The sequence below is a fragment of the Alexandromys fortis genome, unplaced genomic scaffold, assembly GCF_014885135.2.
Source record: "Alexandromys fortis isolate MF-2015 unplaced genomic scaffold, M_Fortis_MF-2015_v1.1 scaffold_165, whole genome shotgun sequence".
NCBI classification, from domain to species: Eukaryota; Metazoa; Chordata; class Mammalia; order Rodentia; family Cricetidae; genus Alexandromys; species Alexandromys fortis.
The window spans coordinates 2,185,286-2,211,374 of NW_026068038.1; the positions used below are offsets into that span (position 1 = coordinate 2,185,286).

Here is a 26,089-nt window from a genome sequence, read left to right on the forward strand (position 1 = left end):
TCAGCGGTTAAGAGCACTGGCTGCTCTTCCAGAGGTCCTGAGTTCAATTCCCAGCAACCACATGGTGGCTCACAACCATCTGTACTGAGATCTGGTGCCCTCCTCTGGCATGTGGGCATACATGGAGGCAGAATGTTGTATATATAATAAATAAATAAATCTTAAAAAAAAACAAAGGGTAGTGTTCACTCTGTGGAGCCAACCCTGTGTTATACAATCTCAGAAATCAATGAGAGATGGCTCAGTGGTTATGAGCACTGGCTGCTCTTCCAGAGGCTCAGGGTTCAATTCCCAGCACCCACATGGCAGTTGACAATCATCTATAACTCCAGCTCCAGAGGACCCAATTCCCTCTTCTGACCTCTGCACACAACACATACACATTACATACATGCAGATTAAACATTCATACATACAACATAAAAATAAACATTTGAAGAAATAAAATAAACGAGCCCTTACCTACCCCCTCTCCTCTCTACTCTCTCTTTCTCTCTCTCCCTCTCATATTGTAACACTCTGTGTTACACCCAGACTAAGCCCCACCCCTTTGAGCCCCACCACCCCAGCCACCTCCAAAAATTGTTCCCCAGGTGCTACAAGAGTCTCACCTCACAGAACCTGTTCTTTTGCCCTCATCAACACATTGTGAAAGGAAAGCCCAGGTATCAGAGCTAAGGGGCAAGTTGGAGTTGGGAGTTAAGAAGAGTGTGGGCAAGATTGGTGGTAGGCAGACGGTACCAGTGCAAGGGGTGTTAAAAAGAGCTGTGATGTGTGTATCATCCCTCCTAGTTTGGAGCTGTCCCTTCTAGGCATTCCTACTGTTTGAGACCTTCTAGAATGTTCTGTGGAAACCCCATAGATGCTCATTAATGTATATGAAGTGGTCCCCATCACTTACTTCCTCTCTCAGGAGAAGGAGCTTGAACCTGGCCATGCAGAAGGCACTCTAAAAGGCTGGTTTTCCAGAGCTCCCAGGAGCAAGATGGAGCCAGGGTACTCCTATCTCTGCTAGCGACACAAATGACCCATCGCCATGGGTTGAGCAAGATCCCTAAGTCAGAGTCAGTTAGCACCAAGGCTCAGGCCTGGAGTGGACCCCAGTGTGCAGGACTGAGATTCATTTTCACAGGAATCCAAAAGGACCCTGCTGTCAAAGTCAAGGTGTCATCAGCTGTAGTGATCCACGTGTGTACTGCCAGCCCTCAGGTGAGGGGGCTGGGGTGAGCCAGGAGGATTACAAGTTTGAGGTTAGCCTGCACTATATGGTGAGTTTAAGGTTGCCTGGGGTATGTAGTGAGACCCTGTCTCAAAAACAAATGACAAACGAAACCAAAAACCTACCAAACCTTCAAACCCCAAACTAAGAAAGCTCTCAGAGAATATTGGTGCTTGCTACCAAGTCTGGTGACCGGAGTTTGATGCCTGGAACCTACGTGGTGGGGAAGAGACCCTGCACACTGTCCTCTGACTGACACGTGGCCCAGGGGTCCATCTGCCTGACTCTGCTCCCTGCCTTTCTGCTGCTGACGGTCCTGAGCCTGGCTTTTCTGTCTGTTCTGGGGCTCAAACCCAGGACCTCATGCTTGCACACCTAACTCTTTACCAACTAAGCCATCTCCTCACTCCCCCAAAGGCTCCTTTCAGCATTGCTTAGTTTGTAAGATGCCTCTTGCCACTATACCAAGCTGCCCATCATTCTCATCTCTGCATAGTGGCCCTCTAGTGGCTGTGTCTACCCTGCCTGCCGGTCACCCGTGACCCATGGCTGGAATTGCCAGAGCTCTAGCGCCCATGAATGTCCTCTTTGGGTGTGCCGTGAAGGGACTGTAGAATCTCGGGCTCCCCTGATGGGCTGATCTTTACATCCTGCATGGAAGGTGTGCGCATGAGTCCCCCATCCTCCTTCTACAGCCAGAACATCCCTGCTAACCGGCAGCAGGCTGGGCTACTGAGATGCATGGGCAATATCCAGGGAACGGGCCTTCAAATAAACGTTTGCTGATTAGAGTTCAGAAAACACTGTAGAGGCCTGGACTAAATCTGCCCCATGTGGGGATCACAGTCGTTTTTCCTAAGAGGCTTAAGGACTCCATACCACATTCTCACTGCCAGCCCAATGTGCTCTCAGAATAAACTTGTCACCCTTGCTACCATGTGGTCTCTTGGGGCTCTTAGGATGTGCTGTGGAACCGTCCAGCCAATGTGGAGAGGGAAGGAAGATGCAGGGTGGGAGAGAGCAGACTCTTCTCCGGAGTGGTAAAAGCCAAGTACGCTGGGAGGTAATGAGGGTTCCTTAGGACGCAGGAGGTAAAGATTTATGGTGGGGGCTGAGGCTGGGACTGGGGAGCTGTTCATCAAAAAAGCTGGGCTGAGCAGAGAAGGGAGCAGCCACACCCACTACTGCCCTGTAGAGAGGTCCTGCCAACCCTAGGGGCACTGAGTCACTAAAACTACCCTGTTTGGGGCCCTGGGATCCACTGTCATACAGTCTCCTGCCGTGGATATTAGCCACTGCTCGTGGAAGAACTGTGGCAAGTGGCCTCTTCTGACCAATGGCAAGTTAGAAGAACTTAGCTTGAAGCCATCTGAGGTCCCTGAGGAGGTGAGACTCAGTCCTGCCCACTGGTGTCCACTCCAGGCCTGAACCAGGCGAAGGAGGCAGCAAATGCCACCCTAGAGCAGCCTCCAGAGAGGATAGGAACTAAACAGGCACAGAAGCAGCAGCTCAACTCAGCTGTGGGTGTCCTAGGAGAACCTGGCTCATGCCCAGAGCCATGCAATGTGCCCCATTGCAGGAGCCTGAGGCACACAGGAGAGACTGCGATGGCAGCTGGGGGGACAAGCGTATCCTTCCTGCACTCTGTCCCTGGCGCTCTGGACTCTGGCTTGGCGCAGCGGTCTTTCTCAGACTGCAGCCGGAACAGTAGTGGCGGCTTCACGCTGAGCCCAGCTCCGTCTTGGGAAAGAAACTGTCTTCCAGGAGCCTGGGTTACTAAGAGCTTTCCCCAGAGGCTTCCAGGAAATGTTCCCTCAGGTCTGGCCCAAAGCAAGCTCCACGCAGCAAGCAGGGGAGTTATGCAAAGGCTCAGGCAGCCAGAGATGGATGGGATCCTAACCACTAAAGCAATGGATGTTACATTAAGTCCTGGCACCTCTGAATTCACCCAAGTCCTGGATAGAAACAGTGAATGCCTGGGCTTGGGACAACCTCTCAATGCCGCCGTTTCTTCTCTCTGAGCATGGCAGCAGGCAGCTCTCTCTGGCTTCTAACTGCAGGCATCTCGGGGACTCTCAGCTCCCACCCTTCTGGGTCTGACTGCCTGTACCTGCAGGCTGTTCTGGGTTTGCCAATACAAAAAATTAAAATCCTACCTTCCTCCATGTACCCTACAGTTCTGGAAAATCTGACGGCCACATCCTGGGTACCATAGCCCCAACCACCACCACCCCCTCTTATGAGCCATCTGTAAAAACCGAAAGCCTGAGCCATGTCTGATTCTGACTCAGGATGTTATGTCCGCTTCTCACCGACCAGACTCAGATCCTGGTGACCTGGAAACCACAGGACAGAGTCCACTAAAGCTTGTCACCCACTGTGAGGACAGCAGGGGGCAGCTGGAGCTTGTCTGCCCATGTGGAGCAGGGATGGGGTTTTACAGTCTGCTGCTGGCCAAGTCTTTCCACCACTTCCCATGAGAGGCCCCATCAGAATGGAAGGAGGCGCAGAGCAGTGAATCTGGGCTCAGGGAGTTAGAGACTCTGGGCTTGCTGGGTCTCGGAGGCATCTGTTTTGGGGGCTTGTACTGGAGGTTCCATCTCTGAGAAAGCAGTGTAGTGGGACCATTTCAGCGGAGGAGGCACCTGACATTCTGCTCCAGTTTCCTGCCAGCCCAGGAACCGAAGGACAAGACCCACTCCTAGGGCAGTGGGACAGTCCACTGTGCCTCTTCCAGTGATCCAAGGCCAAAGTCAGACACCTGGGTGAGCAAAGGTTCCTGGGGTCTCGGGACAAATGGAGAAAGCACCGTGAACTCGGAAAAAGGCAGCAGGTCGGCAGACAGACACACACATTCTCCATGTGAGCTACAAGTGATGTTGCACACACACAGTACACAGTCTTGCAGCTCCAAGCCCCCATCCAGCCCTGGATCACATCACTTCCCTGGAGCCAACAGACTTCTCTGAACTCCTTTAAAACATGTTATTTTGGCCAGGCAATGGTGGCGCATGCCTTTAATCCCAGCACTTGGGAGGCAGAGGCAGGCAGATCTCTGTGAGTTCGAGGCCTGCCTGGTCTACAAGTGCTAGTTCCAGGACTGGCTCCAAAGCAACACAGAGAAACCCTGTCTCGAAAAACAAACAGACAAACAAACAAACAACAACAACAAAAACATTTTATTTTGGGAGAACAAGTGAAATAGCACCGTGATTCAAATTCGAGGGGGTCATGTCTGCTGGTGCAGGCCTGTCATTCCAGTTGCTCATGGTAGAGGCAGGTTATAAATTCAAAGCCTGCCTGGCCAACAGGAATTCAGGGTCAGTCTGGGCAATTTAGTGAGGCTGTCTTCAAACACAAAGAAAAAGAAAAAAAAATAATCAAAGAGAAATGAAATCTTCCTGCCCAGACCGTGGGACTCAAGTTCCCTTCCGGCAAGTCCTAATTTTGGCATGACCCTCCACAGATATTTCAGACAGAGCAAAGAACCATGTTCCCACACTCAAACCCCTCCACAAAAGCAGCAGCATGGGCTGCCCTTCCTGCACAACAGAGTTTGTGGTTCAGAGGGAAGGTCGCACTGATCTTAGAGCTCTGCAGACAACCCCCCCCCCACACGCAACCGGCCCCCACGAAGAGCACAAAGCAGCTGGTCACTTCTAGAATACACACGGCATTGACTGAGCGGCCCTGTACTTGTCCCTAGTCAGTGCCAGGACACTTTGTGTCCTCTGTATTTATGGCTGAGTTGTCTTCCAATATGCAAGAGCCACAGGATCCTTGGCAAGGTTACTAATGATGGCAGGAGACCAAATACCATTCCTGTCTCCTGCTTCTTCCAGAGAGTGGGTCTGTCCAGCCAGAGTCTCTGGACACTGGACACTGCAGGCCGAGTTTCTCAGATGAGTGTCTTTTCTCATCTGAGCTGCAAACCTGCTGGCTTTAGTTCACCGTGACCTCAGAGTTGGTTTATCTATATACAGCAACAGAGAAAAAGGAAGCCAAGGTCACGTGCAGCCTCTTTATCCAGCATCTTGAGGAAGAGTGTTGGGGAGTCTTGGGGTACAATGGGAGAGGTGACAAGTGGGCTGAGTGAAGGGAGAGTGTGCCTGGGTGCAGCCTAACCCAAATTCCCTCTTCTTTTCCAGTATTCACTTTTGTGGAAGCCCTTCCCTGATACCTCAGATCCCCCCTCACTGTGAACCACACGGGCAAAGGGAAAAGCTTCCCTCCTCCCCATTGCTCCCTTGGCTCTGCTTGCAGTAATTGTTTGGAATGGAACTCTCTGCCCAACTCCAGATTTGTTTGTTGCTTCTCCGGGGTTTGAGTCTATCTCTAACAACAGAGGTAAGTACAGGAACAGAACAGCTAGTCTAAGATAGAGGCCAGACTTCAGGATCAAATGCCCTTGTCCCAGAGGGCTTGGAGGAAATGTCACAGCAGCAGGGGGAGGTATGGGGAAGACATCAGTGACATCAAGTCTGCCCAGAGGTTCAAAGCACGGCCTCGAAGCATCTGGCTGCATGAAACCAAGCAAGGCTCACCTTGAGATAAAGACAGCTGCGGGAGATGAGTCCCAGGCCAAGCTGTGTCCTGATCCAGATTTGCCTGAGGCCCCACCCAGTATTTAGGATTAAGAGATCCTCTGTGAGTCAGTAGGATTAACTGGTACCTCTCACAGAGGACAGAGTGGCCTTACAACAGCCCAGGTTCCTTGTCAAAAGGTGTAGAGAGGCAGAACAGGGAGTCAGGGCCACACCCTAGCCTTGGCTCAGACTCTGTCAGAAGCTACAAGAACCATCTAGAGACGATGCCTACAGAAGCCCAAAAGAGGCCCTGAAGATGGCAAGGAAGGAGGGGCTCTGGAATCTTCCAGCACTCCCTTTGACCCAGTCAATGTTTGATCGCCAAAGAAATAGGCAAAGAGCATTTCTGAGAAGAGATGCTCACTGGGGTGGGCAGGCACCAAGGTGTGGAGTTTATGAGACAGACTTTAATGATACAGTTGAGTTCCTACACACAGAATTGGCTACAGGAAAGGTCTTGTTAGAACTGGACCCCAGAAGTAAACAGGACAGTGTTTGACATGGCTGTGCATACACAGGAGATAGGTATCTAGAAGTTCTGGCAGAAGATGAAGCCTTAAAGCTTAAACAACACCTGAAGGAGGGGCCTGCCCCTTTCCTGGTGGCGTGGCCACTTGGCTATCTTGGGCTTGAGGTGCAATGTGGTGGGATTAGGCCAAGAGCTGAGGGAGGCTGGGTGTGTGTGAGGGGTGAGTGTGATCCTGCATGGTGCAGCTGTCCAGGACTCTAGGTGTAGATGTTTGGGTGTCCCTTCACTGAGTGCTTCTTGCCTACAGCATCCAAAGCGGGGTGTGTGTGTTGAGCCTCACCTCCAGGAGCTGTTTGTCCTGAGGCAGGTGGTATCATCACCCACCCGGCTCATGTGTCTGCTGCAAGGCTGGCACTTTCTCAGGTGGCATCCACGGGGTCAGGCCTCAGTGTGAGGGTGGGGAGGTGACCAGCGATTCTTGTGGGAGGGCTGGGGGGGGGCTGGTTCCTCCCTACCACCCAGCTGCAGAAACCTTTGGCTCACACCTCAGCTACACTGTATGAGGGATAGCCAACATTCCACCCTCTAGTGCTTGGGGATGTGGTGTCTGGAGCATGTGTCTCTCCTTTCCTCCTCTTCCCGATGCCCTATGGCATGAGGCTTAGTGCTGCCCTCAACCTCCACCATCGCCACAGATGTTTCTGGATAGAGGCCTAGGGCATACAGGTCTTCTAGGGGTCAGAGATATGTGCTTAAATACTCTGCCCAAAACCAGAGGATGGCCAGAAGAGGCCGTGGCACAATATGGCTTCTTCTCTGGGGCCTTAGAGACTATACACTGTTCTTGGGGTCACCCACTGGCCCAGATCTCAGTTTCCAAATTAATTAACTTCTTGTCTCTAGTACAGCCTCCAATCCAAGTCCCAGCCTGAGAATACCTACCCTGGCCCTGGCCCTGGCTGTTGGTCAAGGGGATACCCCCCGGGGATACCCCCCCCCCCCCCCCCCCCCCCCCCCCCCCCCCCCCCCCCCCCCCCCCCCCCCCCCCCCCCCCCCACGGGCCCCCCCCCCCCCCCCCCGCCAACACACACAGAGTTTCCAAATCAGTTTCTTGTCTCCAAGAGACAAGCCTCTGCTTCAAGTCCCAGCCTGAGACTGGGCTGGCTATTGGTCAAGGGAACACCACACACACACACACACACACACACACACACCATGTACAACATCGCCACCGGCCTGGCAAGCTCAGTGGACTTGGGACCCATAAGGTACCATTCTATAGGCCATGGTCTCACCAGGCAAGGCAGCTGGGTAAGGGAGGTTGAATGGGGGCCCCCGAATAGAGCACAGGCTTGCATCTGTGCTCCCATTCCCTGTCTCTCCTTCCTCTTCCTGTTCTCTAGAGAGAAAGCTCCAGACCCACACTGTTCTAAGAGAAGACAGGGCAGGCAGAACTTAGGTTGGTACAATGCAGGAGGCGTCAGTTTTGTCCTGACAATGAATGGCTGGACTGGGGAGATGCCTAGATGCTTGTATTTCCTACTCTCGAGATACCAACAGGATTTCTACTTACAGATGCCTCACTACCTGTGCCTCAGTGGCCCTAATGAGCAACAGCTGGGTTTTCTATTTCTATTTTATTTATATTTATATCCATTTATATTTATGAGTGTACTGCTTGTATCCCCGCATGACAGAAGAGGGCACCAGATCCCACTATAGATGGTTGTGAGCCACCATGTGGTTGCTGGGAATTGAACTCAAGACTTCTGGAAGAGCAGCCATCTCTCTAGCCCCAACTGGGGTTTCTATACAGCTGGATTTGATGGTATCAGCATAGCATTTGACTTGGTATTGGGGAGCGCACGAAGGGAGGGGCAATGGAGTGTGTGTGGTTTAGGATGACTGCGTTCAGCTGGAGAAAACATCTGCTAGACAGTGCCCTCTGACCCTTGACCCTGTTTTCCTCAAGAGGTACCAAAGCACCAGCTCCAGAGATTTGTGGACCACTATCTTCCAAACTGCTCCTTCCAGCAGTCAGACCTGAGGGGGAGCCAGTGGAGCTGCAGACTACCCAGTGTTAGTTCCTTCCTCTACCTCACATTGACCTATGGGACAAGATGTTGGCTGATCTAACTGGTTTTCTTTCTTTCCTGGGAGCCAGACTGAAACAAGCAACAGGCATAGGGAAGAGGCCAGAGTTTAATGCAATCAAGGAGTATTGGCATGGTGTGTGAATCCTTAAGCAGTTTAAAAAAAAAAAAAAAAAAAAGCCAGCGCACCAAAGCTAGCTGAGCCCAATGGTGTGACCCACCAAGCTGATTGCGAACCACCCTTTGGTTGGTTAAAATGGCGTCTTTCAATCATCGACCTTGCAGAACTATCTGCTCCCATAATGCACCAGCCACCATGCCTCACAGAATGGAAAAGGGGAGTTGCCCATACACAGGAAAATCCCTACCCATTCCTGAACTTTCCACTGCCCTCTCAGTTTAACTCACAAAGATCCTTCCCTGTTTAAGTCGGCCTCTGAAGCGAGCTACCCAGGGTCCCTCAAGGGAGCTCTTGAGGTGCCGGGACTCAAGTGCTTCTCTGTAGTGGCCTTCTTCCTAGGTAGGAACTTTGGAACTTTCTCTGATGGTGTGGAGGACCTGGACACTGGGTCGAGATCTCAACGTGGTCGGTCTCTGTCTCTGCAGGTCCCCAACCTGCAACCAAACCTCCCAGTCCGGCCTGCGGAAATGTCTGCTCCATCAGCTGCTGCTCCCTCCAGTCACCCACTCTTAGGGTCTTTCTGGTCCTATCCTCCCCTTATACACTTTAAGACCCTTACACCAGTGAGACAGATGTCCCAGCACTGCAACGCCCCCCCTTTCCGTAATCCTTCAGAAGTCGGCTCTGAATAAATCCTGATTTGCTCTCATTTCACAAGCACCTGCTTAACATTTGGGAAAAATCAGCTCTTCAGCCTCCAGCTGGCTGGCCCCTCAGGGCACCTGAGGTGTCTAACCCAGAGCTAGCAGATCTGCCTCTGGCTCCTCGCCCTTGATCCTTCCCTTGGAGCTCCTTCAAGACAGAGGCTGCAGGTTGCACACAGTGGTCAGTAGTGCAGGCCGTCTATGGATACAGAGTACATAGCCCTCCAGGAGAGCTTCACAAAAGCCATGTCCACGGGCACTGTGCTGTCCACTCTGGATGCCGAAGCTCCTCTGTCTGCTCCGTTAAATGTTGGTAAGAGTTAAGAGGAAGCCAGTACCCAGCTCACTGTGGGCTGAGTAAGGGGCAGTTTGCAGCCGGGATATAACACAGCCAAGGTTCAAGGAAGACACAAGGACCGAGTATGTTGAGGTCAGAGTGTGGGGTTCATTTACAGGAAGATGATCCCCCTTTCTCTAGGCATATGCGGCTACCAGCTCAGGGTTGGTGTCAGCAAGCGTTGGAGGGCAGGGAGCTTGCAGGGCACCTGTCTTGGCTCAAGGGGCCACACAAGCCATCTGAATGGGGACAAGATCACATACACTTGAGGCCAGGCCACTTGGCAGCCCTGCTATTACCCATGACTTAGCAGACACAAGTCCTGTATAGGCAGAATGGTTGGACTGTGTAGGGAATGGGGGTGGGGTGGAGCAGTTCAGGTGGGGGCCAATAAAAGGCAGGGCATGTTTGTGCCTATAACCTTCAAAGACAGCTCTGGGAGGCTCAAAACCTTTGAAGAGCTCTAACTTAACTCTACAGCAGGAAAGGGTGGTATGACTCACCCAATATGAGTCCACATGTCTCCTAAAAGGGGTGTGTGTTTCCTGCCCTGTATGGGATAGGTACTCCCCCCCTCTCCCCCCAGATTTACACACACCTTCCATTGGAATGCCCTGCTTTTCAAAGACACACTGCACAGCCAGGGACATTTGGAAGCTGAGGGCTGGTTATGGGAACTCAGCACCCAGTAGAGGTTCCAGGATAGAGGTGGGGGTTTGGCCTCAAGGGGCCCTCTCCCACAGATGCTAGGATGCAGAGAGAAGTGACCCTAGGTTCTGGGCCATGAGCTCTACCTGTCCATGAGAGATGAGGGTGCTACGAGATGGCCTGGAATCATTTTATTCCTTGCCGGGCCCCTTTCCTCCCACCCCACTCCCATGAGATGGTGCTCACAGCACAATTAGCATAAGGTCCCTTCTAGGCCAAGACCCTCCCCACCTAGGGGCCTCCAGGAACCTTCTCCCTCCAGTGACCTTAGTGTGTCCTTGGCTCCCTGGCTCCCCTCCAGCCTTGTCACCCTCAGGGGGGCTGGGTGAGCAAAGGAATGCGTGGCTGAGAGAAAGGGGTGGGCTGAGGGAAAAGAGACGGTTCCCACACAGGGAATCTGGCATTGAACACAGAACACAGAAGACTGTTAGCAACTTAGAATTCCAATAGCTTTTTTTAAAAAAAAACAAAACAAAACAAAAAAAACAATCAAAAAGTCCCATAAAACAGCAGCACCCCACCCCCACCCCCAGCCCAGTGTAACAGGTTAGCCATTAATACAAGAGTAAAAGATGTTACAACCATATCACTGACTCAGGTGGCACAGTAGAGGGCCCCAATGTGGCAGGAACACAGCCTGGACACACCACTGACCCCTGAAAAAAGCCAGACGCAGTGACATGTTAGGACAAAACCAAAAATGCAAAGCACAGAACAAAATGGCTCTGTGGTCAGGGTTTGCTTTGAGAAAACAAAGCGGGAGACCCCAAGACATCAGAAATAGGAACGAGCAAGGTCTTCTCAGAGGGCCTAGGTCAGCACCATGAAAATGGCCCACTGAGCCCCTGCCCTTTGGACCCAGGCTGGGGCTGGGTTCCTGACCTGATTTCCAGGGCAGAGACCCCAGTTCAGATCTCTGGGAGAGCAGAGTCTTCAGGAGGCACTCTGACCGCTCCCTCCTCACCCCTATGGAAGGGGACCCCAGGAACACAGAGGGAGGTCGGGGGGGGGGGTGGACAGTGGTAAGGTCACCACCATGCAGGCTCTGCAGAGAATCACTCTTGCAGGCAGGCCGTGACCTGCGGTGATGGCTGGGGCTAGCAAGGGTAATAGAACCTGATGGCTCTCTAAGCAGATCAGTTCTTGGTTAGGTATGCTGGCTGGACCTCAGCTGTCTCCTCTAGAAGAGAATGGGAAGCTTGTAGGGTGGTCCCAACAGGAGGGAGAGCAGCATGCAGCCAGCAGCTTTCATACTCAGGAAGCTCGAGTGGTCTTGTCACACAGGTGGCACACGGCAGGGAGGGGCGTCCGGTGCATGTTTTGGACAATGGGTACAGGGGATAAGGAGGGGATGGCGGTGACAGTCTCAGGAACTATGGCGGTGAACAGAGGGGTGTGGGTGGGAGACCCATGGTGCTGGTCACTGTCCGCCTTCCTGGTCTGTTTCTAAGAGCGCTGGGGTAGGGGATCGATAGACTGTGTCTGCCAGTGTGCACAAGCACACGTGGCCCTGTAGATGACAGCTGGAAGCCAGCTCTTCCCACGAGCTTCTAGCTATGGCAGCCAGCTGCTGAGTTATGGTTGCGGAGCGCTCTTTCATGTATGGCCAAGGGAAGAGGAATCCCCAGGACTTCAGTGAGACCTGAGCTCTACGTTTATAAGGTTAAAAACGTAACTCAGCAGTAGAGCACTTGCCCCATATGAATGAGGCTGGGTTCCATCTCCAGGATCCCAGAAAAATAAAACAACCCAAGCAAGATATGTCATCTGCCTGTCAGTCCAAGTCCACAGTAGAACAGGTGACACCCGAGTCTCAGTAGTTCTGTCGACGGGTGACAGCGACGTGGTCCCCTTGAGGCACACTTTGCTACTGAGCGACACAGCCTCGGGAGAAGGGCTGTGGCCAGTGCGTTCACATTCACAGCTGGGCTGCTCTAGCTACGCATCTCCTGCTCCTTGCTACCCTGTTCTGTTTAAAAATAATCATCTCGGTAGTGTAAACTTGACCCAAAATGCAAGCTACAAAAACAAAATAAAACAAAAATCAGAGCGGGGAGAAAGACCAGATGTGGCAGTCCCCAGAAAGTCACAAAAACCAGGCCTCAGCTCACGGCATGCGCTAACACTGAGTGCCATGCACAGATGGTCGCCTTCTAGGACCAAATTCGTACCAGAGTTTTCTTTCGCAGCCGCTGTGGACCCTCGACCATTGGAGGGACAGTGGATGGTGCTGGAGAGTTGGTGGCGCTCGCTGGAGCTGTGGGGAATGACAGGCCTGGACGCTGCTCTTCCAAAGGTGAACTTTCCAGAAGCAGTCACTGTGCGCATTCTCCCTGTGGCACCCGAGACTCGCAGCTAAGTCTCCTGAGGAACCACCTGCATAAGCTTCTGGCAGAGCACCGTCCCAGAGACTGCGGGGAGAGATCAGGGGTGAGCAAAGGGCAGAGGATGGGGCAGGAACTGGGGTCGGCTCCTGCTGCCCCGCTTGCTCTCGCCAGCCCATTAGTCACCTCTGAAACCTCGAGGGAGGGGCTAGACAGACACTTCAGTAAGTAGCTGCTGGCCAGCGTCTGACTTTTACATGGGTCCAGGAATCTGAACTTATGCCATCAGGCTGATGTCACTCCCCATTCTGGAAATCCAAAGTCCCCCAGAACACAGTGATAACCCCGGTCTGCAAACACGCTCCCCCTTGGAGTTTTAGGGCAGCGAAGACAGGGACCTAACTGGAATAGTCTTGAGCCAGGTGCCTCATTTACAACCCCCTCAGGCTCCCTCTCTTGGTCAGGCCACCATGTCCAAGCTCATGGCCTGCAGTAGGCTTTTGCCAGTTAGCATGGAATGCCCAAGACCAGCTAAAGTGAAGCTCCATCTCTCTTCCTTGTATCCTGGTTATTCATGGCTGGCGCACTATACTAGCGACTCAAACCTAGTACCACAAAGCCTGAGGCTCAGCATGGTGGTCATGGCAGGATCAAGAATCCCTTACCCTACCCTGTCTCGAAAAAAACAAAAAAACAACAAAAAAAAAAGAATCCCTTACCCTGGACATTCCCACCCTGGGTGGTATGGGCAGGGGCTGTATACACTCACAGATGGCTTGCAGGAGCCACTTGGGTTTATTCTGCCACCAGACGCCAAAGAAGTAGACAGGCAGCCCGCTGAGGATAATGGCAAAGCCAATGCCACACTCCTTGGGTGTCTTCCAGAAGGACACAGCGATGAGGAAGAGGCAGGCCAAGATGAAAAACACCGGGAGGGCCAGGTTCACCTAGAATAGAATGGAGAAATAAATGCTACCAGCTTCTCCTCACATTGCTCCAGGCCCGTGGGCACAAGTGGAAAGTTCCCGCCTATTGTCCTGTGACTGGCATGTGGCCCTGGAGCCATCACCTTCTCCTTGGGTCTGTCCAGCCTCCTCTTCCTAGACCTTGGCCCTTTGCTTTGAAGTGGCTTAACTACCTCTAGCTGTTCCCTTGGCCTGCTTTGAACTGTCGTGGGCCCGGAGAGAGCAGAATCCAGGTCCTGTTTGGTCTCACTCTGACCTCAGTACAAGGCACTGAGTATACAATTACCCAAAGCTCAGCTAGTATAGACACAGCTGGTCCCATTTCTCTTGAGGCTTCCTTGGGGCAGCAGAGGTCGGCCCTGCAGCCCCCCCACATCACAGACATGGAAACCCAGGCTATAATACCCACCCAAGGTCACCTCGGGGAGGAGCAGTAGGTTGATCCTTCTGGGAAGACCCTGGCTACCCACCAAGCCAGGAATACTGCCTTTTCAGAGAACCCTTTGTGGGTCTAAATGCTCACCCCAAAGCCACAGCCTGCAACTAGCCAAAGTAGACAGGCTTCTGGCAGGGAAGCTGGCGTGCTGAATAACCCAGCAGGCAGAGCTGGGTTTTCCTCTGTAGGCTCTTGCCAGACTGCTGTCCAGAATTCCACAGTCTTGAAAATGGACTCCCATCGTGGGAAATAGTCTTGTTGGAATAGACTCTAACTATGTGCTCAGGGAATGAAGCCCACGGGTTATCTGTGAACTTTCCACAGACCAGCTGTGGGCAGCCTGACCTCTAACCCCACAGTGGGATGACCCCAGCATGATTGGGGTCTTCCACCAACTGGCCACAAGGTTCCTTGTGATGCTGGTGGAGACCAGAGTCGGGGAGGGGCAGGAAGAAGCCCTGTAGCAGGTGTGACTGGGTCAGTGGTGTGCCCAAGAATTAGTTGGGTAACAGAAACTGCTGGCCTTCAGCTACCACAACTCAGCTGTCTTGGGACAACTCTGACCCCAGCAAGCTTAGCCTTCAATGTGCCCTTCATATGGTACTCATGGAGAAGGGGGCAGGCTCCCTAGTTTACCAAGGAGAGATGGACAGGGCAGAACTAGAGAGGTCGTGTCAGTCCAGGGCTGCTTGGATGCAGACCTTGCTTCTGAGAATGACACCCAGGGACTGGGAAGGACACCACCCAATACTCACTTTGATGGGACGCTCCAGCTCAGGCTTCCTGAAGCGAAGCCACATCATGCCGATGATAGCCAGGGCCACACACAGCCAGTTGAAGAAGCTGAAGAAGTTGATGATGGAGAAGATGTCATTGGAGAAGGCGTACATCAGGGTCATGACACACTGAAAGTAAAGACAGGGCCAGGTGAGCCTGGCAAGGCTGTGCTGATGTGGGAGGGTGCCAGAGGCCACGAGACAGAAAACCGACAGCCAGTTCTGCCAGAGTCTGGATGAACACAACTGCTTGCTCTTGTTTTAAGAAGTAACTATGCTGGGCGGTGGTGGTACACGTCTTTCATCCCAGCACTCGGGAGGCAGAGGCAGGCAGATCTCTGTGAGTTTGAGGCCAGCCTGGTCTACAAAGCAAGTTTCAGGACAGAGAAACTCTGTCTCAAAAACAAAACAAAAACCATCTAAAAAAAAAAAAACTTATATTTTTAGGGACTGGAGAGATGGCTCAGAGGTTAGGAGCACTGGCTGCTCTTCCAGAGGACCTGAGTTCAATTCCCAGCACCCACATGGTGGCTCACAACCACTAGTAATGAGATCTGGTGCCTTCTTCTGGTCTGCAGGTGTACGTGCAGGCAGGAACACTGTATACACAATAAATAAATACACCTCTCTGTCTCTGTCTGTCTGTCTGTCTGTCTGTCTGTCTGTCTGTCTCTCTCTCTCTCTCTCTCTCTCTCTCACACACACACACACACACACACAGAAGTAACTGCTGTGACCATGTGGGAGGTCTTGGGGTGCAAAGGGAGGGAAGTGAGGATAGTGAGGCACCCATGGTCCAAGGATGACGTACAAGAGCTCTCCAGAGCGGAACAGCAAAAGCACCTGCACCTAGAGCTACTTGGGCTCCTGTGCCAGCAGTGACTGCCATGTCCATTGGGGGAGCCTTCCAACAAAGCACGGAGCACACTACACACCATAGCACCATTAAGAGAAAGCTCAAATTGACTGACTACGCCTCCTGAGGGAGCCTGAATTCCTGACCCAGGAAGGGGGAGACAGTAAGTGTTTCTTATTTTAGGCTTCTGGGGATGGGGTGACTTTGTTACATAGTAATAGAGAACATAACTCAATGGATAGGCACAGAAGGAAGAACAGGAGTCTAATTTGTGCACTGAGGCCACTAAATGGTGTGGACATGGCTAGAGCAGACGGTGTCTGAGCAGACGTTCTCCCTGGGCAGAGATTTTGTTTCATATACTTCAAGAACCACAATGGGGTTCTGAATTTAAAAATCTGGTGGTGTATTGGGCTTGGCTTCCGTGTGCATGGCACACAGTTCCCAACTACATATTGCTCTGGGCAGACACAGGACCATGAGTGGTGAGGACAGACAGGGCAGGAGCACGTGGTAGACTTACTGTGAACACCAGTGACGGAACAGGGGTCAGGAGCTGTGGGTGGATCATGGAGAGGACAGAAGGCAGGTGGCCCTCCCGAGATCCCACGAAGAACAGCCTGTGGATGGAGCAGAGGGCAATCATCACTGGTCCCACCACCTAGATATATGGCTGGGAGACACCTGGAGCTGAGGAGGATGCGCATCAGCTACACCGGGAGGGGGGTGGCCTTTGTCCTCTGGTTGGTCTCTGGCCACAGGCCTTTCAATGTCCTTGACTTCTTGGGCTAACAAGGACAGAAACCCGGGCTGTATCTTGCTTATAGTGCCTCCAGGATCTGACTTAAACAGTAGAGGGTCAGAATAGTTCCCCTGTTCTCAAGTCATTCAAATACTGAACAATCGGCTGCCTATCATCAATAAACAGATAGCCTTCAAAGCATGTGGAATAGCAGGGGGTTTTTCTCTAGCGCTGTCAGGCGCTTACCTTGAGGATGTGAACAGAGACCCATTGACAGAGCCGAAGCAGGACAAGCCCACGAAGACGGGGATGATCCAGGACATGACTCCTAGGTGATAGTTCCCAAAGTCCTGGACAGACACAACACATGGTGAGCGCTTAGCTCCAGCGGGACACAGGCAGGGCCTCAATTCTGGCCCCTGGAGCAGTTGAGCACATGACCCTGCTGGGCTGACCTCAGGCGTCTGCTTGTGTGGCCATTTCTCAGAATTAGAGCCTGCACTGTGAGGACACACAGGGTCTCACACATAAGGCACCCTGATGGCTTCCTATGGGACACGGGAATAATCTTTAACAGGTCTCCCTTACTGATGGCTTCTTCACATCGGTCAAGAGCCTGGTGTGGCAGGTCTTTACTAACTCTGGGCTCTGAGGCAACACCTAATAAATAAAAGCCGGACAGTGCTGCCGCTCCTCCGGGTGGCCCAAAGGAGAGTGAAGGAGTCACGGGGGTTGCCATGGAGCCTGGTTGTGCCTTCTGGAGCTGCCTCACTGACTGACACAGATCTAGCAGCAGTCCCTAAGGCACCATGGTCCCTAACAAAGCCACCCGTGCCCAGATGCCTATGACCACCCACATACTGTCTTGCCACAGGCAAGGTGCCAGCTACGCAGCTGCATTTAATGCCCCACCGTCATCATGCAGAGAGCCTGGTGGGGTCCTCTGTGGTCATCTTTAGTGGTCACCAATGATGACCACTAGTGACATGGGCTGTCCTTTTCTATATGTGTTGTTTTATTGGTTGATGAATAAAGCTGTTTTTGCCAATGGCTTAGCAGAGTGAAGCCAGGCGGAAATCCAAAGATAAAGAAAGAGTGGGCGCAGTCAGGGAGATGCCATGTAACTGCCGAGAGAGGACACAGCAGAACCTTAGGAACCTTACCGGTAGGCCACAGCCTCATGGTGATAAACAGATTGATAGAAATGGGTTAATTTCAGATGTAAGAGCTGGCTAAGAATACGCCAGAGTCATTGGCCAAACAGTGTCATAATTAATTAATAGAGTTTCTGTGTGATTATTCGGATCTGGATGGCAGGGAAACAAACGAGCAGTCTCCCACATACACTAGATTCCCCAGCTAGGGCAAAGCTTGGGCACAAGGGCCGGGCCTGACTGGCTTGGTCACACATCTGGGGGTGGCACACCAATCTCAGCCTCTTGGGCCTAGGAGCAGTTGGTAGGCAGTGTCTTACCACAGCCACAGCTTCAGACACAAGCATCTGGTTGGTCGACAGGGTGGTGAAGTAGGCCAGGTTCGTCAGCACATATACCAGCGTGACAATGGGCAGGGAAATGATGATGGCCAAGGGCAGGTTTCTGGGGAGAGGAGGGAGAGACATGTCAGTGTGTCGTACAGACCCCAGGATGAGGAGCCGGGCTCCCTCCCTGTCTAGGCCTCACTTCTTGGGCAAACAATAGGAATATCTACAGCCGCACACAGCTGAAGCACACACTACCATCTCTGGAAAACAGAGGCTCCTTTAGGTGGCTCTGAGGGCTCAAGAGAACCAAGACTGCCCAATGTGAACACCCGTGGCCCCTGCCTACTTGCTGCACAGCCCCAGACAAGTCCCCTCCACCTGGAGTCCAGGACTGAGAGCCACAGCGGCTTCTCTCTGGCCTAACCCCACCCTATCCCTGCATCATCTCTACTGCAAGCCCCGATACAGCCTTTCATAGAACCCGGGCAGGGCTCATCAAGGGGCTTGTTCAGTGTGTGGCTTCTCCCTTGTGTGTTAAGACAAAGAAATGTGTCTCTGTCATTTCTGTACATACCTGTAAGGGTTGATCATCTCCTCTGTGACAAAATTCAGATAGTTCCTAGAAACCAAGCAATAGTGTGTCATTACACTGCACACACGGTTTCGGGAAAAATCAATGTGAAGAGACTCCTGGGCTGCTCTGGGTAGGTGTAGTTTGAATGAGACTGGCTCCTCTAGGCTCATATATTTCTAAATTTAGTTCCCAGCTTATGAGCAACCAGGGAAGGATTGGGAGGTATGGTTTGCTGGAGTGAGTTATGGCTTTTGTACCACTTGGGTGGGCTTTGAGATATCAAAAGCCCACACTAGGCCCAGTGTCTCTCTGCCAGCCTGCCTGCAGATCCGGATGCAAACCTTGCAGCTACTGCTTTAGGACCGTGCACTCGCCATGCTCCCTGCCATGATGATAATGGACTAAGACTAACCTTAAACTGTAAGCCCCCATTTACAGCAACAGTACACTGACTAAGATAGTAAGGGATAGGAGAATCCTCTGTTCATTCTCACTGTTGACAGGAGCTGGGCAGTGGGCACCCTTGGGACCAGTTGCTCATTCTGCTCTGTCCTCTGCCAACTCTCTTTGAGGTGAACCCAGCCCGTCCTGTCCAAACATTCTGTGTGGCTTCAACATCCCAAGCCTCTACAGAGCTGTCCTAAAAGCAGAGGCCAGGCTGGTACCTTATGGAGAACTGCAGACAGGACTGAGCTCTCCTTTCCTGTTACCTAATGGTAGGGACCTGTAGGTGTCTGCGCAGCTCAAGATGTTCCCTGTGCTCTGTCCCACCCACTTGAGCCACCCCCGTATGGTCAGAGCACTGAGTCTCTGGGCACATCAAGTCCATGAGTTCCCAGGCCAAGGGACTCAGATCATCCAGAACCTACCATCCTCCATAGGCAAACAGGCCACTGTACAATGCCAGCACGATGTTCCCCACATCCAAATTGGTGCCTTCAAAGGACAACTTAGGGTGCAGGTTGGACATATCACCTGGAATGCATTAAAAAAGCAGAATTCTGGTTAGAGAATCTAGACAGATCATAATACAAATTCTGGAATGTTTCTGGAGCAAAACACTGGACCAAACAAAAGCTTAGGGAAGCAAGCAGAGAGGGACAGAACCATCCCCCTCCTATACTCCCTGGCTACTCAAAGGAATGGGGCCTGGCTAGAAGCCCATGAGTTCTCTCTGTAAGCAGAGGACAGCCCGTCCCTTGGCCTGGAGGGACCAGCTCCAAAGTCTCTGCTGATATAGGGCTGCCTCTCACATTTGGAGTGCAGGACAGGAACAGGCACTTCCAAAATCCTTCAAGAGACTCTCACAGTTCACACAAGCTCCAAGGCTGCTTGAAGAGACTTGGGTTGACACATTGGTCCCTTGCTATGAAGCTCAGGAGGCCCTGGTACAGGGCTGCTGTGCCATCCAAAGTGAGTGAGCAAATGCACCCAAGGATTAGGATGGGGTGAACTGACAGCAGGGGCATCCAGAGACACCTCGCTTGGAGCAGAGGCCACTTCACACACAACTTCCCTTTTCCAGTGACCTGTCACTAGACTTAGGACCCCCCACCACTCAGATGACCACACATCAAATCTATCTGTAAAGATCTTTGTTCCAAGACAGCCCTAGACTCCAGGTAGTCTTCCTTCTTAAGTATTTTCCAAGGCTAGCGGCTATCGGAGTAGAGTCCTTCATGGTTACCTTAACTATGGAATGGCCTACTTCATCAAGCCTGCAAAAGTCTGGTGTTTAAAGATGCCCAACTTGAAGCCAGGTATCTGGGCACCCAGCAAGGTGGGCGGCTGGCTCTCCACAGACCTAGGTTACCTACCCGTGAGTTTTTACTTCATGGGTCGTATGACTCTGGGCCCTGGGGACAGCTAGACAGCTACAGCACGGATACACAGCTCACATTTGCCAAGACCAGGAGGCCAATGGGACGAATGCAGCTTGGAGCCAGAGGGGCAGTGTAGTCACCGGGAGGTGAACGGTCTGCAGTTGTGCCTGTGGAGGCAGCACAGGGCCCAGGTCTGCCTGACTCATACCCAAGAGTCAAGGTCACCAAAGGACCCTGTGAAGAAGGTCTCCACAGAATCTGTCTTTCAGCCCTGTGCCAGGGTCTGACTAAGAAGGAAGGTCTGGTTGGGAGGTGGTGGCGCATGGATCTCTGTGAGTTCAAGGCCAGTTAGGTCTATAGAGTAGTTCCTGGACAGCCAGAGCTACACAGAGAAACCCTGTCTCAAGAAACAAATGGAACAAGTGCAAAATAGGAGGAAGAGGAGGAAGGTAGGCTGGGACCAGTCAGTGTTTCATAGTTGTCTGGATGTACGAAATGTCCCATGATTCTATTCCCCAATGAGCTAAGGCTGTCCTGGGCTCTACCCACCCCTGGTCTTCTGAGAAGGGTATTACCCACATCCCCATCTGTCTAGGTCCTGGTCATAGGGCAGTCAGAAGACAGCTTGTGGTGAGCAGTTCAGGGCAGCTCAGGACAGGGTACCTTCAAAAGTGCTGTGGCAGAGCCTCCAGCAGCCCAGGTACTCCCCCCCCCCCCAGGGCTCTGCAATGGAACTCTTTAGAACAAGGAGGGCCTTTACGTGGTTAGGGCTTAACTCCCGTCTCTGTTCTGGGGTGTACTTCTACAAGTCGGGAAAATGAGGCACAGATGCAGTGGTATGAGGATCTGTCAGGCTACTTGAGAATTGGAGCTGATTCTCTACCACGCTGTGGCCCTTGAGGGAGGGGAATGAAGACCAGAGACTGGAAAAGTGACCAGAATCCACCCTGGGTCAACACAGACAGTTTTAGACCGGAGTCCACAACTACCTGGTAACGAGACCTCAAGAAGAAGAGTAACTGTAGAGTCTTTAGTACAGCACAGGATGCCTGCTTCTTAGCAGCCTGGTGAAGGGTGGCAGGAGGGTTAATTCGGTTCCCTCAGTAGATGGTTCTCTGTCAGGGTATCAGGGTTTGGGCCGGTATACCCATCTCAAATCTACAGTCATTCTCTTACCACTGAGAGGATGGCAGTGAGGACTAAAATCCAGTTATGTGTCAGGACTTGTGGCATTCAGCCAGGTCTGCAGCAGAGCCCTGGGGTACAGTGGCTGTGGTCTATGCTGGACTGGCGGCCACAGCTTTTCTCTGTAGGCACTATGGGGGGTGGGCAGCAGAATGGTCACCTGGATTCTCCCAAACCCTTCCCAGGCTGGATGAGCTCAGGAAACACCTCACAGTACCCTGTCACCCTTGGACTGCAGTTCCACCTTGGTGGCTTTAAGGCTTGCGGGAGTGGTCACATCCGCCTGTCTGATCAACACACTGGCAACTCCCTAGCTGAGTTTCTGACAGAGAACCGGGAGTCAGGCACCTTCCTGGAAGTGGGGCAGGGCAGGCCATAAGAGAGAACAGCCCCAACCTTAACCCAGAGACCTTGGAGTTGTCACAGCTTGTGGGTGGGGACAAGTAGTGGGATTTTAGCGACATCTAGTGGCAGAGATCAGAGATGCTGCTCCATGTGCATAGCCTCCTCACTCCCAGCCTGTTCCACAGACCTAGTCAGGCCTGATCTGCGTGTCCACAAAACTTCAGGCACTGGATGATGTACTAAATGAGGGTTCGCTAACTTAGCAATGGTCAGAGCCAGGCAGCCAAGCTGTGCGCCCCCCCCCCCCTTCTCCAGAGCCACTGGAACAAGACAGACAGGCAGGCAGGCAGGCTGCACAGGTACACAGGGACCAGAGAACTGGATCAGATTATGGTCCTGGGAGCAGCACTACTCTTCCTCTGGGCTTGTGCACTGTCTCAGACCCCTTTCCTACTCTGCTTATGTCAGGTGGGGCCTGAAGGGCAGGCCTGCTGTTCCTTGGCCATACAATGTTTCTCTCCACAGGGCTGATGGCACTGTGAGAAGCTATGCACGGGCAGAGACCCCAGCAAGGCACAGTCCTAGAAACCATGAATCCGAGTTCTCTAGAGAGCAGGGGTAGCTGGGGTGGGACTGCTCAAAGGCCCAGGGAAGAGAACTTTAGGGAGCAGCAACCCAAAGACACCGTGTCATGCAGTGTAGCCATGGGAACCCACCCCAGAAGAAAGGAGGTTACTGAAGTCAAAGTGCCCTGCCTGCCTTCCTGTCCGTCCCTAGTAGATGCCCGGTTAGGCATACACAGACATTGAAAAAGGTGGGAACGAACAGAGCTGAATTCCTTCCCACACGTAGATCACGGCCAGTCTTGCAGTCTCCAGCTCAGAGGACAGAGGCTCCCTAAGGCTGGTATATCCCGAGACCTGGTCAGTCACTAACATGGGATCCAGGCATGGAAAAACTAGTTATCTGGGGATATGGTTCACTCTGAGCCAGCACAGAGCTGGCAAGCAGGAAAACCTAGGGTACTGTGGTCCTGCAAGACTCACTGGGCCTCACCAGCCCACAGCACCCTGATAGCCAACCTCAAGCCAGAGACAGTACTACACTGAGCCCCACCTTCCGCCCTTCTACAGGCTTTGGGATTACACACCACTCGGCTAACTGTGGGTCTGCCAGTTTCTGCAGACACACATTTACTTGGAAAGAAAGCCTCTGCGGATGAAATCCTTCCAAGTGGCACAGACGAAGTGGCCACAAGGAGGAGTCCATATAGCCTGCACCTCTTGGGGGTCCCAGGAGGGAGAGTCCTGTGACCAGGGCACAGGACACCCATGTGGAGGACTGAGCAAGCTTGGCTTGCATCTGGAGGGAGTGCGTGGAGGCCTTGGACATCATGTCCAGCTGGTCCTACTATGTCCAAAGCTTGAAAAGCTGCTCCACAATAATCCATACCCTAAATCCCCCAGTGGAGTTGAGGCTAGCCTGAAGGTACCCCTCCAAAGACGGCTTTGGAGGTAGATAGACGAGTAGACACCTCCTTCCCCAAACATGTCCCCAGGCCTCCCCGGGTGGCTTTGGAGGCTCCAGGCTGTTTATCCTACTTTCTGGCATAGCAACTGAAGTCCTACAGCCCTGACCGCAGTGTGCCTGCACATGGACACAGAACCCCCACGGAAAGTGATAAGGGACTTCAGAGGAGGCTCTGATACCACAAGACACAGAGTGCTCTTGTGTGAGGATGCCTCACGGGACAGTTCCTTGGCACCAACCACCTGATGCTGCCGCCTTTATCCTTGCAGGAAACAGGTCCCAGCTGAGCTCTCAAGAGTGCTGCTGATCCAGGCCACCATGCCAGCCATTCCAGATCTTGGCTACCAGCCTTCCTCACAAGCAACGGGACCTCAGCACGCCAGCACAGTATTGCAATCCTGCATGCTATGCCTATGGCTACAGTAAGACCACCCCTGAGGTGCAGGACCCAGTATATGATATCCTACCTCTCACTAAGACACAAACAAAAATCATTTTGAAGCCCATGAAACATGAGGCAGACCTAGTCTCCTGAGCCAGGCATGGGACGTTGTTACCTACTGACCAAGGACACAGCTAACATACAGTTGAGGAGCCCACATGTTGCTGTTTACTCATGCCAGCATACAAGGGCATCACTTCCCCTCCCGTGACGACCGCTGGCAGAGCAGGTGACCACTCACTGACGGCTCAGGCTAATGAAGACTGCCTCACATTGCAAGGATGTGCCCGGCAGTAAAGTCCCTTCTCCAGCCTACGTGGGAGAAAAGGAGGAAGGTGTTCTCGGACACGATCATCTGCAAGCTGTCCCAGGGAGGTCAATCTGTCCTTTTGCTGTGCAGTACATACTAAGCAGAATTACAACAGAGCTACTTTGGGTCCTCTGATGACCTGTACCCATCAATGGGCACAAGGGAAGAACCTTTCATAACCCACTCCCATGTCTACCCTTGAGGAGAAGGCCTGGCACCCACTTGTGTTTGGGAACAGTCTGACATCAAGCCATAACCCCTTCTGGATGCTGTGGGTGAGAGGCCAGTTAACTAGAAAGGGACACGGCAGGTGAAGGACAGTGGAGTTCCTGCCCACCATGTCTGTCATCTGCTGTCTCCCTTACTTAGGTCTTCGAGGCTGTCCGAGGGTTTCTCTCTGGGGTCACACTGGCCAAGCTGCCACCACCACAATTCACCCATTTCCACCCACAAATCCAGTCACGGCCAGTGAGATCTAAGACCATTCTAGGCACCGTCTGCACTTCTGAGAACGCTGGACCAAGTGCAGATACCCTGTGATACCAGCGATAGGCTGAGTTCTCCCCAGCCTGATAGGCAGCAGGGGCAGTCATGGCGCCTCCATTGCTTGTACTCCCTCCTGGGACCTGGGCAGCAAGATGCTGAGGAGGACTTTCCCAAGCAGGGTCAGCGCCCTGTCTCCTCTGTCTGCACTCTCTTGTGGCTAGCTTATGCCTTTTCACAGTGACAGAAGCTCTGAACTGCAAGCCCAGTCCTCACTGGATCCCACAAGGGGGCGGGGGGTGTGGAGATTCTGTGGAAGGCTGGCAGCATAGAAGGAGCCAACAACTGGCCACAGGTTTATCACCTTTCCTGATGAGGAAATATAGCCTGGGCAGTAGGGTCAGCAGAGGGCTGGGATGGGCGATGAGGTGGAAATAACCACCATGTCCCAGACCCAGAGGCTGTCTGTTAAAGCAGGCTCACACACACGCCCAGAGCCAGGGTCTCTGCCTTCAAGGACCTGGCGATCACCACAGTCCTCCTAGGACTCTGTGCCCAGTGGGAAACAAGGGTGGGCAAGCGCTCTGGAGAGGGGGTCAGCATTCCAACACTGTCCTTAGAGGCCAAGGCCTCCATCTGGGTAACAGAACAAACCCCGGGAGGAAACCCGCACAGGAATTTTGCAGACTCTGCATTGAGTCCAGGACTCAGAAAGGAACTGCTGGGGGCGTAGGGCGTGCTTGCCACAGCCACCGGAATTGTAAACACATTGTGCATTCAAGCCTGACAAAAGCTCTGCTGTCCCCTGCTCAAGTTTGTTTTCACTGACACCGTGTTCCGGTACTGAATTCCTCAGTGTCTGAATCTCCTCAGCCTCTGCACGCACTCCCACCTCCAGCCACATGCTGTGCAGTGTGACTGGGGCTGTGAGCACAGAATACAATCCCTTCTGCCTGTAAAACAGGCCTGGACCACTCCCCTGGGTGTCCAGGTGATGCTCAACCCAATTCCGTCCCTGGCCGCTAGCCAGCACCTCTGTGCCTGAGGGAGAACCTTGCCAACCAGACTCCCAGAAATGCGAACAGCCTCCCAAATGCATCTGGAAAGGACCCTCTGGAGCCTCATGAAGGTTCCTGGTAGGTGAATTAGCGAAGGCCTTGGGACACTCTGCTGCAGGACTCCAGGTGGGCAGTTCACATACCCCTGATAACCCTCCCCAGACATTCCTGACAGACTGGGCCCCGCTGTGGAAGCATCACCTGGGCCATATTCTAGAGTTTTCATCACCCTTAGCATAGTGCCCAATGGTTACAGCCACACGTAAATACTGAACAGATGAACGAGGTCATGTGGACCTCTGCCACAGGGAAGGACGTGGAGTTCCTTGCAGACAGTGCCCACCCCTGCAGGAGGGCAGAACCCAGACCTCAGGCTTCTCCAAGCACCTGTGGATGCGTGTTCCTGGGCGAGGCTCCACAGAGGAGGAAGGTAGAGAACTGACCTGACTCCATCACAGACGCCCCACTCGCATCCTCTCAGGTCAATCAGGAGGCCTTAGCATGGGAGGGGTTGGGCTGC

General features: G+C 52.8%; 1 protein-coding gene across 1 annotated transcript in view; it reads right to left on the reverse strand.

Annotated features, from left to right (window-relative positions):
* Window positions 1-10,464: 10,464 nt before the first annotated feature.
* The window catches only part of Slc7a5 (solute carrier family 7 member 5), a 35,740-nt gene continuing 20,115 nt past the window's right edge, over window positions 10,465-26,089 (reverse strand). Inside the window, exons 3-10 of the mRNA XM_050165274.1 lie at window positions 19,263-19,368; window positions 18,394-18,438; window positions 17,811-17,934; window positions 16,583-16,686; window positions 16,118-16,214; window positions 14,718-14,867; window positions 13,331-13,508; window positions 10,465-12,648 (exon numbers count right to left, since the gene is read on the reverse strand). Of these exons, the coding sequence (XP_050021231.1) occupies window positions 12,593-12,648; window positions 13,331-13,508; window positions 14,718-14,867; window positions 16,118-16,214; window positions 16,583-16,686; window positions 17,811-17,934; window positions 18,394-18,438; window positions 19,263-19,368 (860 nt within the window). The 3' untranslated portion in view covers window positions 10,465-12,592. The remainder of the gene's footprint in view (window positions 12,649-13,330; window positions 13,509-14,717; window positions 14,868-16,117; window positions 16,215-16,582; window positions 16,687-17,810; window positions 17,935-18,393; window positions 18,439-19,262; window positions 19,369-26,089) is intronic.